We start from the raw sequence: 18946 nt of genomic DNA on the forward strand, positions 1-18946 counted from the left end.
TGAAAATGCCGACAGACAGCCAACACTGAAAATGCCAACAGACAGCCAAACACTGAAAATGCTGACCAGACAGCCAACACTGAAAATGCCACAGACAGCCACAGTTGAAATGCTGACAGGCAACAAAAACACTGAAAATGCAGCCAACAATGAAAATGCCGACAGCTATCAACACTGAAAATGCCGACAGACAGCCAACACTGAAAATGCCGACAGGCAGCCAACACTGAAAATGCTGACAGACAGCCAACACTGAAAATGCTGACAGACAGCAAACACTGAAAATGCTGACAGACAGCCAACACTGAAAATGCTGACAGACAGCCAACACTGAAAATGCAGCCAACACTGAAAATGCCGACAGACAGCCAACACTGAAAATGCCGACAGACAGCCAACACTGAAAATGCTGACAGACAGCAAACACTGAAAATGCTGACAGACAGCCAACACTGAAAATGACGACAGACAGCCAACACTGAAAATGCTGACAGACAGCCAAAGAAAATGCCGACAGACAGCCAACATTGAAAATGCTGACAGACAGCCAACACTGAAAATGCTGACAGCCAACACTGAAAATGCCGACAGACAGCCAACACTGAAAATGCCGACAGACGGCCAACTTGAAATATGAGTGAGACATCAATATAATCATGTTGCACATCACAGAGACATACTCAAAAACAACAAATCAGCCACACCTGCACTGAATGGAAACATGTTACACATCAAGCATTACTGAATGTCAAACAAGATGATCAACAAAAGAAAACACCCGATCCATTCCAAAAACACCAGCATTTTCACAATGCATTACAATAAACTTTTCCAATCTGATTCTACAAACTTCTGGGTCACAAGATTTTCAATAAAAGATGCTTATTTATTGATGGCTTTTATTTAACCACCAGGAGTTGCTATCTTGTGAACAGATTAAGCTCTTTCAGACCAGTCATTTCATGCTTGTGTAACCTTGATTCAATAATATAAAAGGAAAAAACTTATAACTGCATGTAAACATTAAAAGCTGGAGAAACTATAGACCTGAAAGAGGGGGGAGGTGGAGCTCTTTTGGAAAGAAGTATGTTTTAACCCATTCGACCCTACGTAGTTTACAGCATGGACACTGCCAGAAATACCAGTGTCTCCTCACAGCTGACATGTATGGACACTGCCAGAAATACCAGTGTCTCCTCACAGCTGACATGTATGGACACTGCCAGAAATACCAGTGTCTCCTCACAGCTGACATGTATGGACACTGCCAGAAATACCAGTGTCTCCTCACAGCTGACATGTATGGACAATAGCCAGAAATACCAGTGTCTCCTCACAGCTGACATGTATGGACAATAGCCAGAAATACCAGTGTCTCCTCACAGCTGACATGTATGGACACTGCCAGAAATACCAGTGTCTCCTCACGGCTGACATGTATGGACAATAGCCAGAAATACCAGTGTCTCCTCACAGCTGACATGTATGGACACTGCCAGAAATACCAGTGTCTCCTCACAGCTGACATGTATGGACACTGCCAGAAATACCAGTGTCTCCTCACAGCTGACATGTATGGACACTGCCAGAAACAACCAGTGTCTCCTCACAGCTGACATGTATGGACACTGCCAGAAATACCAGTGTCTCCTCACAGCTGACATGTATGGACACTGCCAGAAATACCAGTGTCTCCTCACAGCTGACATGTATGGACACTGCCAGGAACAGCCAGTGTCTCCTCACAGCTGACATGTATGGACAATAGCCAGAAATACCAGTGTCTCCTCACAGCTGACATGTATGGACAATAGCCAGAAATACCAGTGTCTCCTCACAGCTGACATGTATGGACACTGCCAGAAACAACCAGTGTCTCCTCACAGCTGACATGTATGGACACTGCCAGAAATACCAGTGTCTCCTCACAGCTGACATGTATAGACACTGCCAGAAATACCAGTTTCTCCTCACAGCTGACATGTATAGACACTGCCAGAAATACCAGTGTCTCCTCACAACTGACATGTATAGACACTGCCAGAAATACCAGTGTCTCCTCACAGCTGACATGTATGGACACTGCCAGAAATACCAGTGTCTCCTCACAGCTGACATGTATGGACACTGCCAGGAACAACCAGTGTCTCCTCACAGCTGACATGTATGGACAATAGCCAGAAATACTGTAGAAGCTAGTTCCCTTCACTTGTGCTTTATGCATGTGTTAGAATGTGGAAACCATTTTAAAGAAACAAATTTTTATGCCAGAGCAGTGTTCCTGCTTGGGATTCAATGAGATAAAGAACGGTTGCTGAAAAGTCTAGAATATGTCTTTCCTTGGAGAGACTGGGAAAGTTTGTATTGTTTCTTTCCTTCCTTGCGGTTGCTGAAAAGTCTAGAATATGTCTTTCCTTGGAGAGACTGGGAAAGGTTGTATTGTCTCTTTCCTTCCTTTTTTTCCTTTCTGATAATATACTTTCTTTTAGTTCAGGAGTGCATTGTTTGATCATTTTCCCCTGTCAGAGTTGCTATTCACATTTTTGCAGTGAATCGTCTGGTGGTGGAAGATTTTATGGTTCAGACTGGATTGCGTGACATCAATAAGATATTTTTGGCTCACTCTGGACGAATGGCCCCAATCGAGGCCTTACTGTTCACAACTGTTTCAGACAAAGGAGCCAAATCAGGGCTTTAGATAGTTTTGAATTTTTGGAGTGTCACCTAATTTCCATAATGACGTTATAAGCTAAGAATATTTTAACAGACCTTTCAACTCTCCACTGTGAACAATAAATGCAGTGTGTGTTGCTGTGCTTGCACGCAGGAGGGTTATTTTCACAATGACTGGTTCATATGAACAGTGTGTGTCAACTATGGGGTCTGATCCATTTTCTTCTGTCACAAGGCAGACAGCAGAATTAGATGAAGGGGCCCTATTGTGGCTATGCAGTGTTCTGAATTTAATATGTTTCAATTTCTGTGTGCTTTCCTGGGTTTGTTTATAAGTCATCAGTTTGTGCAAATTTTGAACAAAAAATATGGATGCTTTCATCGTCTCACTGTATGATAGCATAAGAAGGGAGGAAGTTTTCTATTTTGTCCTCAACTAGCTCGCCAGCCCCAGAGAAACCCTACGTTGAGCCCAACATCACAGTCAACGGTCAGAGACTCAGTGCGGTGGAGCGGTTCACATACCTTGGCAGCACACTGTCACGAAATGCGACCATCGACGATGAAGTGAACGTCAGAATTGCAAGAGCAAGCGCAACTTTTGGTAGACTGAATGCAAATGTCTGGAACAGAAGAGGCATTAGTCTTGAGACCAAGCTAAAGGTCTACAGAGCAGTAGTTCTCCCCACACTACTGTACGCCTGCGAAACTTGGACAGTGTACCAACGACATGCCAAGAAGCTGAACCACTTCCACACAACATGCCTCAGGAAGCTACTGAACATCAAGTGGCAAGACAAGACCCCAGACACAGAGGTGCTCGCAAAAGCCACCCTTCCCAGCATCTTCACCATCCTGATGCAGTCCCAGCTTCGCTGGGCTGGACACGTGGCGCGCATGCCAGACCATCGGCTGCCCAAAAGGCTCTTCTATGGCGAGCTGCAACAAGGGAAGAGATCACACGGAGGTCAGAAGAAGCGCTTCAGAGATACTCTGAAAGTCTCTCTGAAAGCGTTTGATATCAACCCTGACTCCTGGGAGGAATCTGCAGTGGACCGTGACAAATGGCGCGCTGCTGTGCACAAAGGCGCCAGGTTGTGCGAGGCCAACAGGACTGCTGCAGCTGTTGAGAAGAGGCAGGCCAGAAAGTCACGGGCAAACAAGCTCCCTGACAATGATATGCCTGTCTTTGTCTGCCCCAACTGTCAGCGAACATTTCGTGCGCAGATTGGACTATTCAGCCATCTGCGCACTCACAGATAGATTCATGAGCATCCTTCCCCCCACCACACCACCACCCTCCCCCATCTGGATGACAACGATGGTCATCATCGATCTCGATGGACACACCACCATGTTACTGATCAGTCTGGAAGTTTTCAGTTCATAAATTCTAACATTTGGTTTTTTGGTGATTTAACTTCTTACTCAAACAGATGGACGGTCTGTGGGGAAAGTCAGGGGAGCTAACTGGCAGTACTGAGTTAAAAGTTAAAGACCCACAAAGACAGTGTGAGTGGGACAAAGTGAGGCAGTCTTACCAAACCCGGTGGTGATGAAGCGTGTCTCCCTGCTGGATTTGGTCTGGTCTCCCGTCTTGGGCACGGACACCACACGCACCTCGTACGTTGTGGCCGGATCCAGCTCCTTCAGCGTCAGCCAAAAGTGGTCCGTGGCCCCCTCGTTGTCCCTGTCCCAGTCATGGTCCCCTGGGGAGGCAGGAGGCACAGTGGTTAAGATGCTTGCACAATGACTGTGAGGGTCTGGCTTCAAATCCATGCCTTAGGCAGGCATTTTTTCTGAATTCAGTTTTTCTCTTTCGCCAGAAGGGAAAACGTGAGCCTTACTGAATCCACATTACTTCCAAAAGAACAGCATGGTGGAGTTACTTTGTGGATTAAAGATGGGAGGAGGAGAGTAATGTGTGTGTGTGTGTGTGTGTGTGTGTGTGTGTGAGAGAGAGAGAGAGAGAGAGAGAGAGAGAGTTAGTGTGTTTGTGTGTGTGTGCGATTACATTTTTAATGTAAACACTTTCTTGACTTACTCATAACTGACTCAGTTTATAGTTTATTTACATTTTATTCTAACATTTGGGCATGTCGAACAGTGAATTCCTGTCCCAAGGTACAGACAGTAGAACAGTCTGGAGTCCTGAGTCCTGAGTCTCAAATATCCTCTGGACTCACCAAATTTCCTGTACTCCAAGTAGTAGACTGAGGAGGTTCGTTGACCTTTCTCCTCATCAGAAAGGCTGAAGGAGATGTTGACTCCATGTTCTGATGGGTACACTGATGTGATCCTGGGCTCAGCAAGCTCTGAGACACACAGTGATGCAAAAATGCAATGTTCAAATAGATTCATTGTAAAAGAAACTGTGCAGTTTGTGAAATATAGAAGAGAAATGAATGGTGTGAATCAGGTTTGCTTCCAGGTTTTCTATTCTGGACAGACGATGATGGACCTCAAACATATACATTTTTATAAACAGGATTCAGTAAAAAAAAAAGAAAAAAAAAAAGACACAGATAAAAAAAGGAAAGACAAGTTTACCCCATATTCCTTGGGTCTGCCTGCTTGTCTAACAGCTAATGCACAATTCTATTTATTCATTTTTGTCTTTTCAATTGTAACCTTTGTTTGAGTAATATCAAAACTCACCAGAGTTATCACGCGAAGTGCGAACATCGATAAAGTATTTTTGTCCAGGTCCTATTTTTGTGCGGGCAGCCACATAGATACGGTAAAGCGAATCTGCGTCTAATCCATCTATGTTTGCTCGCCGCTGACTTGGTGGGAGGTCATCTCGATGAACCTTAGGATCGTCCAGCACCAGACCGTTGACTGCAAAATACAGAATATCAATATCAGTATCAGTAGCTCAAGAAGGAGGCACTGCATTCGGTCAAATCCATATACGCTACACCACGTCTGCTAAGCAGATGCCTGACCAGCAGCGTAACCCAATGCGCTTAGTCAGGCCTTGAGAAAAAATAAAATAAAATAAAATAAAATAAATCAATAAAAAATAATAGATAAATACATAAAAATACTACTACTACTAAAGAATATCAATAATAAGCATTAACTGTAAAACACTGAATATCAACAAAAATAATTAACTGCAAAACACCAAATGTCAACAATTATCACATTAAATGCTAAACACTGAATATCAATAATAATCACTGACTGCAAAACACTGAATATCAACAATAACTATCAACTGCAAAACACTGAATAATCTACAAAAATCATAAACTGCAAATCATCAAATATCAACAGTAATCACATTAACTGCAAAACACTGAATATCAATCATTATCATAGAGTGCAAAACACAGAATGTGAACAATAATCATTCACTAAAAAAACTAGTTACAACAATAATTATCAAAAGCAAAAGAAGGAACATCAACAATAATAATTAACTGCAAAACACTGAATATCAACAATAATCTTTGATGTTTGAGATAGGACAGCACTGGAAGTTTCCAAGAACAATTCAACATGTAAAAAATGTAGTGTGTGACTTAACACTTTGTTTAATATTTTTAGATCAACAAAAAAACTCTGGAAACTTTCATCTCTGAATGGAAACATGAATAGCAGTAACAAAATGTTCTCACAATAAATGACCACTTTAACTCTCTCCATACGAGACGACGTTAACAGCGTTTCATCCCAATTACCATCATCAAAATATTGCAAGCGGAACGCTCTTATACTGAAGAGGTGAATGTTGACAAAGAATACCACAGTTCTGACAACGGAAACTAAAGGTTGGGTCATTCAGACACCCACTGGACATCCGAGGGGTCTGTGTAGAGGAGAAGAGAGGACTGGCCGTACTGAGTGAGTTAACAAAATTAATGCTCCTAAAAATGAAAAGTTTAAACCACAGATCTGCAGTCCTGCTGGCAACAGCACACCTCCAATCAACAGGTATAACCTGAAAACCTTACTTCTTCCATTCTGTGTAACACTGAGGGGATCTTTGGTTTGGACAGGCTTCTCAGCAAACAGTTGTGGATTACTGTGATGATTTTCCTGATCTTTTAATGCTGGCGAAATACACTGGCCTTGCCAGCACCTAGACCAGTGAGCCAAGCTTTAGCCTCCAGAGCAGAATCAACACTGCTGAGAGACTGTGCCTTGCTGACAGTCATATAGAAAATCAAAGGCTGTTGTTGATGGAGGCTCCCAATGTCGCCTCTGCAGCTGACCGATCACTGTACAGAGGGCTTGCAAAGTTTGTGGCAGTGAGAGAGAAATGGCAAACATTTCTGAATGGAGCTAATATATATATATATATATATATACATACATATATATATATACATACATACATATATATATATATAGATAGACTGACAGATAGATAGACAGATAGATATTCAGTTGTCAATATGATTGCATTTTTGTACTGTTCTTTTTTAAAATTTGTTTTTTTAAAGGAACAATTTGTGGGGTTTGGAACACATTTCTTTGCAATCACTGTATCCCTGAGTGGAAATGGCAACGAGCATTGTGACCACCGAAGACAGGAAGAATGGGGGACGCAAATGCTTACTAATCCTGGCTTAAAAACATCAACACAAAAACATGTCATCTGTTGTTTAACTGATACCATAATTACAACTGTAATACAAGAAGGGATAGATCTATTCATATCATCTCACTTGAAACAAAAACAACAGTAGCAGTCAGAACTGCCTGCAGCAACAGTAGTAGTGCCAGTATAGTAGTGTTAGTGACAGTGATACTCCACCATAAAGTAATTTGTTGGGCACTCTGACACTCAGCACAGAGACATGATTCCCACAGAACACTGGTGTTAAACTGCTTGTTCCTCTCTCCAACCTACCATCCACCACAATAGCACACAGCAGCACACAACGTCTTACCCTAATGCACCCAACCTCAAAATATCAATCATAAGAATAATGACAGAGGTACAATCAGATAAGCTGTGAGTATGGAAGTAGAGGCATAAAAATCAGTGGATTAGAGCGTTGAACATTCACTCTTGTGGGTCTTGGGTTCAAATGTCAGAGGCACCTGGTGGGTTAAGGGTTGAGATTTTTCTGATCATCAAGGTCAACAGATGTGCAGATCTGCTATACTGGCTGAACACTGCCTTATGTGTACACACATGCAGAAAATCAAATATATATTATATACTGATGTATCAAAAATCCAGTATAATCCAAGTCTAAGTTCAAAAGGTTATGGAAACACAAAGATACCAATCATGCATGGTTCATGACAGAATCTAAGAGCACACTACACATGGGACCTCAGTTCATCACCTCATCCAAATGATAAGCATCCACACCACCACTCAAGGTCTGGTGGTGGGGAGGAAAAAACTGGTGATTGTGGGATTTAATCCAGTCTTCTCACATTCAAACACTTCCAAGGCAGACACGTTTCCACTGGTCCACCACTCCACCATATAACAAGATGCACACATGTTCACACATGTGTCTGAGTGCTCACTCAAGTACACATGCAGGCACACACCACACGCTAATGCACATTCACAGATAAGTTGAAGAATCAGACTGAAGAGACAAAAAGACAAAATGCACAGTATCCTTTAACGTTCAAAATCATGACAGTTTTCATTCCTTTCACTTGTCCTGACCTGGGGTTTTTCCAGCATGCTTCAAGTCAAATTCACTGTGCCATGAGCTGATCTGCATATTTACTTCCATTTTTTAAAATTTATCCAGATTTTTTTAAACCCCTGTCTTCTTTGACTTTTATGTCATTCCTTTCATTTTTTATTCAAAGAATGACGGGCACAACAGCCCAGTGTTTAACCCCTAGGCTGCCTATATGACGAGATAACTCAACATGGCAAGCATGGATGCTTCGCTGCCACAATGACGAGATAACTCGTTATGGAAATATTCTGACTTTTCCCAGGTTTGCATTCACTTCGTTGACAAAAATAGTGGTAGCTTTAGCCTGGTGAATCTCTCTAGATTCTATTCATAGCTAGAAACCCCATCTACGTCATGAAGCAGTCCTTTATTTGAACGTTTTGGGTGGGTCACTGTCCCAGTGTTCGTGTGACTTCTCTCCTTGCTTGCTCAACAAAATGTCAGACTGACGCCGTGCTCAAGACATGCGATCGTGATGAACTAAATCAACCAAGACTTCTTTCTTTATCTGATGGTCAGAAAGAATTGAAGCGTAAATTCGAAGGAGAAGACAGTGATGAACATTTATAGAACGATCTGACAGAAAATAAAGGGAGCAATCAGGAAAGTGCCCAAGATGCGACTGTCAGTGAGTGATGCTGGCTGTACAGATGTTAGCAGACGACAGAACACGACCGAATTAGTAGCAGGACACAGTGTGAGTGATATTCTTGGCACTCAGCCAGCATGGTCTGATGAGAACTGGATCAAGTGACCATGTGAGAGGGGTGAAGAGGAGGGGGGTGGAGACTGAGGGGACGTGGCCTCACATCCATCTTATCACTTGGAGAAGTCACAATGTATTGTGTATCTATCCCTTAAAAAAAATATATATATATTGTGGTTGTTCTAGTATGATTTTGTGTTTGCAGATATCCATTTGTCCAGAAAATATGATATTTTTGTGCAAATTACCTGACTAATGTTTGTAATAAACAAGTTGAAAATGTGACAAAAAACAAAACACTGATTTCAAAACAACAGCATGTCACAAAGAATATATAAAATGGGAAAACAGCATGTGTTTTGTATTCTTTATTCATTTCCCTTTCAGAAAATATATACTTTTATGGCTCTTTCTCCAATAACAAAGAGCACAGAATTTTTGGAAAATTTATACACAGAATTTTTGGAAAATTTATACCCATTTTTTGTGAAAAAACCCTGGCAAATAGTTTTCATTTAAATTTTATTTTCCTGGCAGCAAAAGGGTTAAAGTGTTGGACTTTCAATCTGAGTGTCCCGGGTTCGAATTTCGGTAATGGCGCCTGGTGGGTAAAGGGTGGAGATTTTCTGATCTCCCAGGTCAACATATGTGCAGACCTGCTTGTGCCTGAACCCCCTTCATGTGTATACGCAAGCAGAAGATCAAATACGCACGTTAAAGATCCATGTCAGCATTTGGTGGGTTATGGAAACAAGAACATACTCAGCATGCACACCCCTGAAAATGGGGTATGGCTGCCTACATGGCAAGGTAAAAATGGTCATGCACGTAAAAGTCCATGTACATATGAGTGAACATGGGAGTTGCAGCCCACAAAGGAGAAGAAGAATTCAAAGAATGTTTTCCATACTTGATTTAAATTTCTGACGATTTGTGTTCTGAACTATACAGTTTTATCTTATGATTGTTTGTTTACTGTAATATCGTCAGACTTCTTTAGGAGCATCAGACTGTTTCTTGCATGCAACTGAGGCCACCAAAAAAAAAAAAAAAAAAAGATTGTTTCTTGGTTTGTACAATAATTTTTTGTTACATTAGTGAGTTAGCTGATCAGTTGGCTGGATTGCTTGTCAGTGTATTTGTTTTGCAGCCCACATCAGTTTGTTTAGTTGGTGTTACTTCACTTTCCTGTAAGTAGGCATCCATCACACATCAGAACCATCAATGGAAACAAATGTTAGACTATGAAAACTTTTTTTTTTTTATTTGAATACAAATAATAAATGAATAAAAGGATGCTCTGCATAACTTGATAGGATATAATTTGTTATACTTTGAAAAAAAAAAGAGAAAAAAAACGAAAGAAAGAAAAAGAAACTGAAAAACAAGACGAAAAAAGCTTGGATCTGTATGATCCATCTTTTGTGGCAGGCGGTTTACATGCATCCAAGGATGAAAGTTTCAGGGGACCAGTAAGAAAGTTTCCAACCATGGAAAGATGCAGCATTTGTGAATGTCCAAGCTTTACTCTCAAGAACCTTCAATGCTCATGACTCTGATGCCTGACATCAATGATGCAGCTGAGGAGTGCATGCTGACAATGTGTTCTTACCCCCATGGTTTACTTACGCTGTTTTGGGACTGAACAAAAAGATGATAAACAATCAGAAAGCGAGAAAGCTTTGCAAACAATCAAACCCCGGAACAGAAATTTCTGTCCCCTTCTGGTATACAAAAAGTGCCCATGGATGGAAATTTCCATCCATAACACTGAAGGAATGTTCCTATCGAAAAATCATTAAAATCATGTGAAATTGTCATGATTGGATTGTGTTTATTTTCCTTTGAGAAAAGAATAGTTTTTTTTAATAGTCTGTTTAAGCAGTCTGTCTGCTATGATTAAAAAAAAAAAATACATTACCCTCAGCGACCAAAAAATCCCTTTGCAAATTGTTGTCACTGATCATAAAAATTAATAGGCTTGGCACTGAAAGGGTTAAACAACCAGAAAATGATGCAATCTGAGACAACAGTAAATGGGTTTTCCCTGACAACATAAGCAACACAGAGTAAATATTGTTTCTTTCTAAAATGTTTTGACTGGCCTGGCATTATGGCAACAAGTTCTAAAACTTCGAATTTTTATAGCATCAATTTGACATTTTTCAAAAACTTTTCTTTCAGTGGCAAACAAGTGCACGCACACACACACACACACACACACACGTGCACACACACACACACACACACGTGCACACACACACACACACAACATATCTTGCACACAACACACACACGCATGCACATACTCTCAAAGATGCACATGAACACACACACACATGCCATTCTCTTGTACTCTCTCTCTCTCACACACACCACACGCATGCACATACACTCACTCACAGATGCATGCTTACATGTACACATGAACACACACACACACAATTCTCTTGTGCTCTCTCTCTCTCTCTTACACACGCGCACACACATACAACACACCACACGCATGCACATACACTCACAGACGTATGCTTACATGTACACATGAACACACACACACACATAATTCTCTTGTGCTCTCTCTCTCTTACACACACACATACACACAACACACACACAACACACACACATTATTCCCTTGTGCTCTCTCTCTCTCACACACACATACACACACAACACACATATGCATGCATATACACTCACTCACAGATGCAAGCTTACATGTACACATGCACACATGTGCTCTCTCTCGCTCTCTCTCTTTCTCTCTCTCTCTCTGACACACACACACACACACACAAACACACAACATACATGCATGCACATACACTTACTCACAGATGCATGCTTACATGTACACATAAACGAATGCACACATAATTCTCTTTTGCTCTCTCTCTTACACACAACACACACACACACACAATTCTGTTATGCTCTCCCCCCCACCCTCCTCTCTCTGTCTCACACATACACACACAGCATACACACATGCATATACACTCACTCACAGATACATGCTTACATGAACACTCGCACACAAAATTCTCTTGTGGTCTCTCTCTCTGTCTCACACACACACACACACACACACACACACACACACACACACTGACTTTTCATGTATCCCAGTTCATATCCAGTCAGGATGCCGTTGGCCTCAGTGGGTGGCCCCCACTCCAGCAGGAAGTGGGCAGAGCCACGGAACAGTGCCTCCAGGTAGTCCACTCGGCTGGGGACTGGCAGCACACAATAAATAGAATCATCAGTTTTTTTCACTTAGTGTTGTTATTGCTAATAGTGTTTTTTAAATTCTTTTTTTCTCTCCCTTGTTTGTCATTTCAGTCAACAGTGACATAAGAAAAAATAACACAGACACAGACACAGACACACACACAAATACACCTCCACTCTGCTTGGGGTTGTAAACAAACAAAAATTATAATCATCGGTTTTTTTTTCACCAAGTGTTTTGCATTTTGTTTCCTTTTCCTCCTTTTTTTTTCCTCTCCCTTTTTTGTCATTTTGTTTAACAATCACATAAGAGAAGACAACAGCAACAACAAAAACAACAAAAACACAAAAACCCCTCCACTCTGCAAATGACTGTGGTTGTAAAGCGCTTAGCGCTTGGTCTCCGACTGAGGACAGGCGCTAAGAAAGTCTCCACATCATCATCACCACACAACTCACCAGTAACACACTGTAACCGTAAGAATGACTCACTTCCTTCGGGAGTGGTGAAGTTCACGACGTTGCTTCCGTTGGAGCTGAAGTACTTGTTGACGACCACCACGTCTGCCTCAATGCGAGAAAAGGAGGGCAGGTTGGATACCTTGCCACGAATCTTGTTGTCATAGCTACCTCGCGGGGTGGCGCGACGACTGCGACTGTCTGGGATGATGATGAGCTCCTCGTGCAGTGTGCTGTCCATCTGATCCTCCTTCCAGTAGCGGATCTGTTTTCAGAGACAAGGTAACCAAATGAATTTTTTTTTTTTTTGCTGGATAATGATGAAAGCATAATAACAAGAAAGCTTCTTCCAACAGTGATCTGTTTTGAGACAGAGAGGGGAAACGGAAACAAAATGAAATGTTAGTTTTTGTGGGATATTTACGTAAGCACAATAACAAGAAAGCTTCTTCCAGCAGTGGATCTGTTTTGAGAGAAAAAGGAAACGGTAACAAAAGAAACAAAATGTAATTTTTTATGGGGGTATTGTGATAAGCACAATAACAAGAAAGCTTCTTCCAGTAGCAGATCTGTTTTGAGAGACAGAGGGAAACGGAAACAAACTGAAATCTTATTTTCTGCGTGATATTGACGTAAGCTGTTACCAAGAAAGCTTCTTCCAGTAGTGGATCTGTTTTGAGACAGAGGGAAACGGAAACAAACTGAAATCTTATTTTCTACATGATATTGACGTAAGCTGTTACCAAGAAAGCTTCTTCCAGTAGTGGATCTGTTTTGAGACAGAGGGAAACGGAAACAAACTGAAATCTTATTTTCTGCGTGATATTGACGTAAGCTGTTACCAAGAAAGCTTCTTCCAGTAGTGGATCTGTTTTGAGACAGAGGGAAATGGAAACAAATTGAAACGTTATTTTTTGCAGGATAATGACGTAAGCACAATAATAAGAAAGCTTCTTCCAGGAGCAGATTTGTTTTGAGAGACAAGGGAAATGGAAATAAATAGAAATTCTATTCTTTGTGAGATACTGACGTAAGCACAATAACATGAATGCTTGTTCCTGTAATGGATCTGTTTTGACAGAGAGGGGAAATGGAAACAAAGTGTTGGTCAGAATTCATTTTCCAGATGCAGATAAAGCATACACAGCTCAAGATGCAGGGATCCGATCTGAGAAAAAAAAAGTTGTGCCTTATAGGCCGGAAATTGTGGTGGTGTTTCTCTGATTTGCTGACCACTCCAGAACCCACCTTGTAGCCCTGGAACTCCCCATTCATGTTTTCAGGGCTGATGTCCACCGGGTCCCACATGAACCCAGCGCTGGTGGCCGTGACAGTCTCGTTTGGATCCACCTCGAAGTTTTGAGGCACAACACTGGGAGCTGCACACAAATAATGATAATAATGGTAATAATCTTTGCAGTTTGGTTCATGTGGTATGTAAGGTTTCAATAGTTTATACTATAAAACAAATTCTAAGTCTGTGGAATGACAATCTTTTTATCCTTTTATTTTCCAACACGACAATCTTTTTACCCATTTATTTTCTAACATGATTCACATTGCTTTGATTTTTGAAACATATTATTTTAACAGCACTCTAAGGATTTGGTTTTGATTTTGATTCTTCTTCTTTCTTGACTCTGGAAAGTCATTGGAGCGCTGCACAGAGCTGTGTACCAGATTCCTCAAGGTCTGTCAGCTGAATCATTTTCAACATTTTCTTTATCAATGGCAATGATAAATGGCATGTAAAAAAGAAAACTGAAACATATTAATACACTTGATTAACTATACACCCTACGAAATCTGCTTGTTTTTTTTTAAAGTTTTGCTTTGCAATGATGGCTTTGCATCCAATAAACAAGAGACTAAACAGATGTTGCCCCAGATTACTAAAAAGGGACATTTTAACCCCTCTGCTGCCACAGGAGACTTTAGTTGGCATTCAGTGATCATGTGGACAGACCATTTTTCACATTGTAACAAAGCTTGACAGTTGAAAACTTCCATAAGCAATAGGAAATTGACTAACCTTTCCCCTTTGACCAAGTTTGAAGTGAACAAGACCACTATCATGCTTTGACACGAACTGAATTGTGTGACTGAGTGTCAAGTCTAAAACATCTGATGCTGGGGAGTGCTTTTCACACAGAAACATGGTAGCAAAAGAGTTAGAAGTCTGGCTCAGAATAGTTTTTGCAGAGCAAACAACTCGCGAGCTTCTCCAGAGTGAATGGTTTTCACTCAGAAACTTGGCAGTGAAAGAGTAAAAAGTCTGGTACAGAAAACATTTTTTTGCCAAAGCAAACAAACAAACTAACTTACAAGCCGCTCTAGTGTGAGTGGTTTTCACACAGAAACTTGGCAGCGAAACAGTAAAAAGTCTGGCACAGAAAACAGTTTGTTGCCAAAGCAAACAAACAAACTTACGAGCCTCTCCAGAGTGCCCTTTGACTGACTCAGGCACCTTGAGGCTTTCCCCCAGAGAGTTGAAGGCCCTGACAGTGACAGTGTAGGGCTTGAAGACACCGTCCACCTCCACCTCCAGACGGTCCTGGTCCCACTTGGTCACGTTCCTGGTGTGGGGCTTTGGGTCGTCCTCCCCTTGATACGACACCTCATAGCGGAAGTCTTTGGAGCCATGCTTGGTCTTGGGCATTGGCTGGCAGAAATCATTAATGTCGTCTGTTTATTTTTTGTGGGGGTTTATTTCTAGGGCTTTGTTTGTTGGTTGCTTGGTTGTTGTTTTTTTTTTGTTTGTTTGTTTGTTTGTTTTTTGTTTTTTTTGTTTTTACTGATGTAGGTGCTTGTTTTCAAAACAAAAATTGTAACAGAGAAATAATAAACAAATAGTATTTAATCTATAAAGATTTTTTCAAAATTAAAAAATGAACTGATGTCATCTTCTGTATTTAAAACAAAACGTGGGATGTATTATAAAACAAAAATGTAGATGCCGAATCAAAGCAAGCTCCAGCAGAGTCTGTTGCAACAGGTCATGCCTGCTGTCAACACAGCTCAGAATCTGTCTGGATTGCTCTGACCAAGGAGTGAAGAATGTGCCATGAAAGAAAAGAATTAGTTTTAAACAGAAAAAATCAGACTATCTCATAGACTATCTAAAAACAATTGGTCTTGCCACTCTCTGTATATTCTGGCAACATGTCAAGAAAGGACTAAAATTTATCATGTATAACAGATACCTACATTTTTATACGAGCAGCTTTGTTTCAACAAAGACAATGAACTTTCATGAAGCTGTGTTCCATCAAATATAGTGTAATTTCCATTTGGATACATAAAAAATATATGATATTTACATTGTGTTCTATTCCCAGTAAAAACTCAGTAAAACCAAATGCACATCACACATTTTCTGAAAGTCCTGTTTCATCAAATGCTGAAGAACTAATTAAAATTTCTAAGCAAAAACAAGGTATGTACTTCCCACTCCATAACCAGGTTTACCTAATGCTGGTGAGCTGATGAAAACGACAAAAACTCAGCTGCATATTAGTGATTTAATGACTGAATTCCTCAAACACCAAGGAACTAACTAAAACTGGAAAAGCAGAAGCAAATACTTTGCCTAATGCTTGTGAGCTGACGAAAACTACAAAAACTGAGCTGCATATCTGTGATTTAATGACTGAATTCCTCAAACACCAAGGAACTAACTATAAAGCTGGAAAAGCAGAGGCACATACTTCCCATTCAATGACCAGCCAGCCAGTCTTGTCGCCAACGGTTTTCACATTTTCGGGATTGGTGAAGGGTCTGGTTTCTGCTGACTCACAGGGCGGGTGGGTCAAGTTGCTGGGCTCGCTAACCCCCATCAAATTTCTGGCACGGACACGGAAACTGTATGCTGTCCACGGATCCATCTTGTGCTTTCCCTGCCTGCCAGAGAAATCCATTTTTCTTCCTAACTCACACAAAATTAGAAAAAAATGGAAGATTACATACTTAATTTACACAAATGCGAGTCTACAATGTGATAACTGTCTGATTCCTGACTCTTCCAAATGGAACAGAAGGAAACAAAGAACTAACCTCTGCAGAGTCTGTTCCAGAATTACTGTCTGGACCTAAATACAAGAGAAACGTTATCTTTTTTCAATACTTGACTATTACGCTAAAGGACTGAATAACAGATACAAAAAGTAGTCTTCATTCGACAGTAAACTGGCTGAAGTTCTGAGTAAAAAAAACAGGAAACACTTTGTAAAGGAACCCTTTGCCTGACTAAAGGTTCCTTAGTTTTTATTTCTAAGTACAATATCTTTGAATTAAAAATATAAACTACTACAAAGAAAAAATGTAACAATGCAAATCCATTAAAAATGTAGAATGAACAAAAACAATGTTGATAATAGCAAATGTAAAATATCTTCTCAACTTGACAAACAAAAAACAACAACAAAAGTTGCAGTCCTAAAACACTAACACTCACTGACAAAAGAAAGAAAAAGAAACAAGACGCAAAACCTTCATTGCTTCAGTGTAAACTCTGCTGAATTAGAAACAACAAGAAAATGATGAAAATGTCAGGAAGGATTGGGAGGGTGTTACTTACAAAATTATACTGATTCAAATCATATCTTTGCTCAACAACTTAAATGAGTGTTTGATAAACTGAAAGCTGTGTACTTGAAACAAAACAATTCCATCAAAAGCAGTCAATACTAATCAGCATTTCACTGGGTTTTTTTTTTTTTATCATAATGTAGATCTGTTAAAAGTTACACAACTATGACAAAATCTGTAACAAAAACTCAAATACTTGTGCACCATTCAACAACAAGAACAAAAAAAAAGAAAACTTTTGTTGTTGTTGTTGTTGTTGTTGGTAATCTGATATTTTGCAATTATTTGTTTTCATATGAACAATTGAATGATGCAATTTGATCATGTATATAAACTGTATAAATTGACCCCCCCACCCTCTTTTTTGGCTCACTGTCATAAAACAAATCTTTGTCAAAATGTTATCAAACTTCTATGGTGAAAGAAGAAGTTGTAAATCCGGTCTTGACTATATCTTTAAGCATGTTCATTCTAATTAATTCAGTACCCTCTTTAAAATACTGGAATGCAAAAATCAAGTGGATGTTGTTGTGTCATTCTGTGTGGTCTGTCCAGAATTTTTTTTCTTGTCCTAAAACAGTGTACAAAAACTAGAATGTCATGTTGTAAAACCACAACTGAACCAACTGCTAATCCCAGCAACCCACAAGCAGATCTGGCAATAAATTGGGAATGATCCCCCAAAACACGGGTCAGATAGACAGACAGAGAGGGCATGAGCAAGGGAGAGATAAAGTGTGTGTGAGTGAGTGTGTGTTTGTGTGTGCATGTGAGTGAGGTTTTTTTGTTTGTTTTGTTTGTTTTGTGTGTGTGTGTGTGTGTGTGTGTGTGTGTGTGTACTTGCACCAATGACTTAAAAGTGTCAGACAAAAACAAAATGCAAAGAAAAAAACTAAACAAAGCCACAATGACCTAATGTATAATCAAGACTCTAAACACAAAACATGACCTACTTCAAACAAACATCTATTTTAAATGCAAGCAAGGTTGCCAAGGTCTAAATAAAAATGTAGAAAAACCAAACAATAAAAGGCAGGGTTTTGGGGTGTAGCAGGGAAAGCACATTCACTTTGACCAGATGATAAGCTGGAAGGAAGTATTGTTTCTGACCTGAGACCTTGAATTTGACATAAAGGGGTGCTTTACCAATCTGAGTGGAATAAAGAGAATGAGTAGTCTGCTACATGTCACACTCAAAATACTACATAGCAAATGCCATGCAAAAAAGATAATACTGCTGTAGACAGGTTTTTCACCTGCATGCAGATCTCATACACGTTTCAGGCAGTTCACATGTTTGCAGTTTTTTTTTGTTTTTTGTTTTGTTTTTTATCCAATAATCTAACATCTTGAGGGTAAGACTTCCTAGTTCAGTCAATTACACTCACTATAAAAAAAAAATTCAGATCCAGTACAGTACAGTCAGTTACACTCACAATAACATTCAAGTCCATGAATCCACAACATGGTCTTACAGTCCACACCCTTCATCAACAGACGCTCTAGCACTCTGGTTCCACCAGAATTCTCCTTCCCAACTCTTAACTCCTTGCGTAACAAGCACAAGCTAGTTTTGCTAGGTATGCCACAGCACCCTGTGATAGCGGTAACCACACAG

The 18946-nt window shown here is 40.3% G+C and overlaps 1 protein-coding gene across 4 annotated transcripts in view; it reads right to left on the reverse strand.

Moving 5' to 3' along the window:
• Positions 1–18946, reverse strand: part of LOC143284610 (neuroglian-like) — an 87334-nt gene that overhangs the window by 18817 nt on the left and 49571 nt on the right. For all 4 annotated transcript variants that reach the window (XM_076591447.1, XM_076591448.1, XM_076591445.1 and 1 more), the window contains 8 exons: positions 16449–16641; positions 15172–15403; positions 13990–14120; positions 12775–13006; positions 12165–12287; positions 5332–5514; positions 4860–4988; positions 4215–4382 (listed from right to left, as the gene is read on the reverse strand). In XM_076591447.1, the coding sequence (XP_076447562.1) occupies positions 4215–4382; positions 4860–4988; positions 5332–5514; positions 12165–12287; positions 12775–13006; positions 13990–14120; positions 15172–15403; positions 16449–16641 (1391 nt within the window). The remainder of the gene's footprint in view (positions 1–4214; positions 4383–4859; positions 4989–5331; positions 5515–12164; positions 12288–12774; positions 13007–13989; positions 14121–15171; positions 15404–16448; positions 16642–18946) is intronic.

The sequence above is a fragment of the Babylonia areolata genome, chromosome 8 (genome assembly GCF_041734735.1).
Source record: "Babylonia areolata isolate BAREFJ2019XMU chromosome 8, ASM4173473v1, whole genome shotgun sequence".
NCBI lineage: Eukaryota > Metazoa > Mollusca > Gastropoda > Neogastropoda > Buccinidae > Babylonia > Babylonia areolata.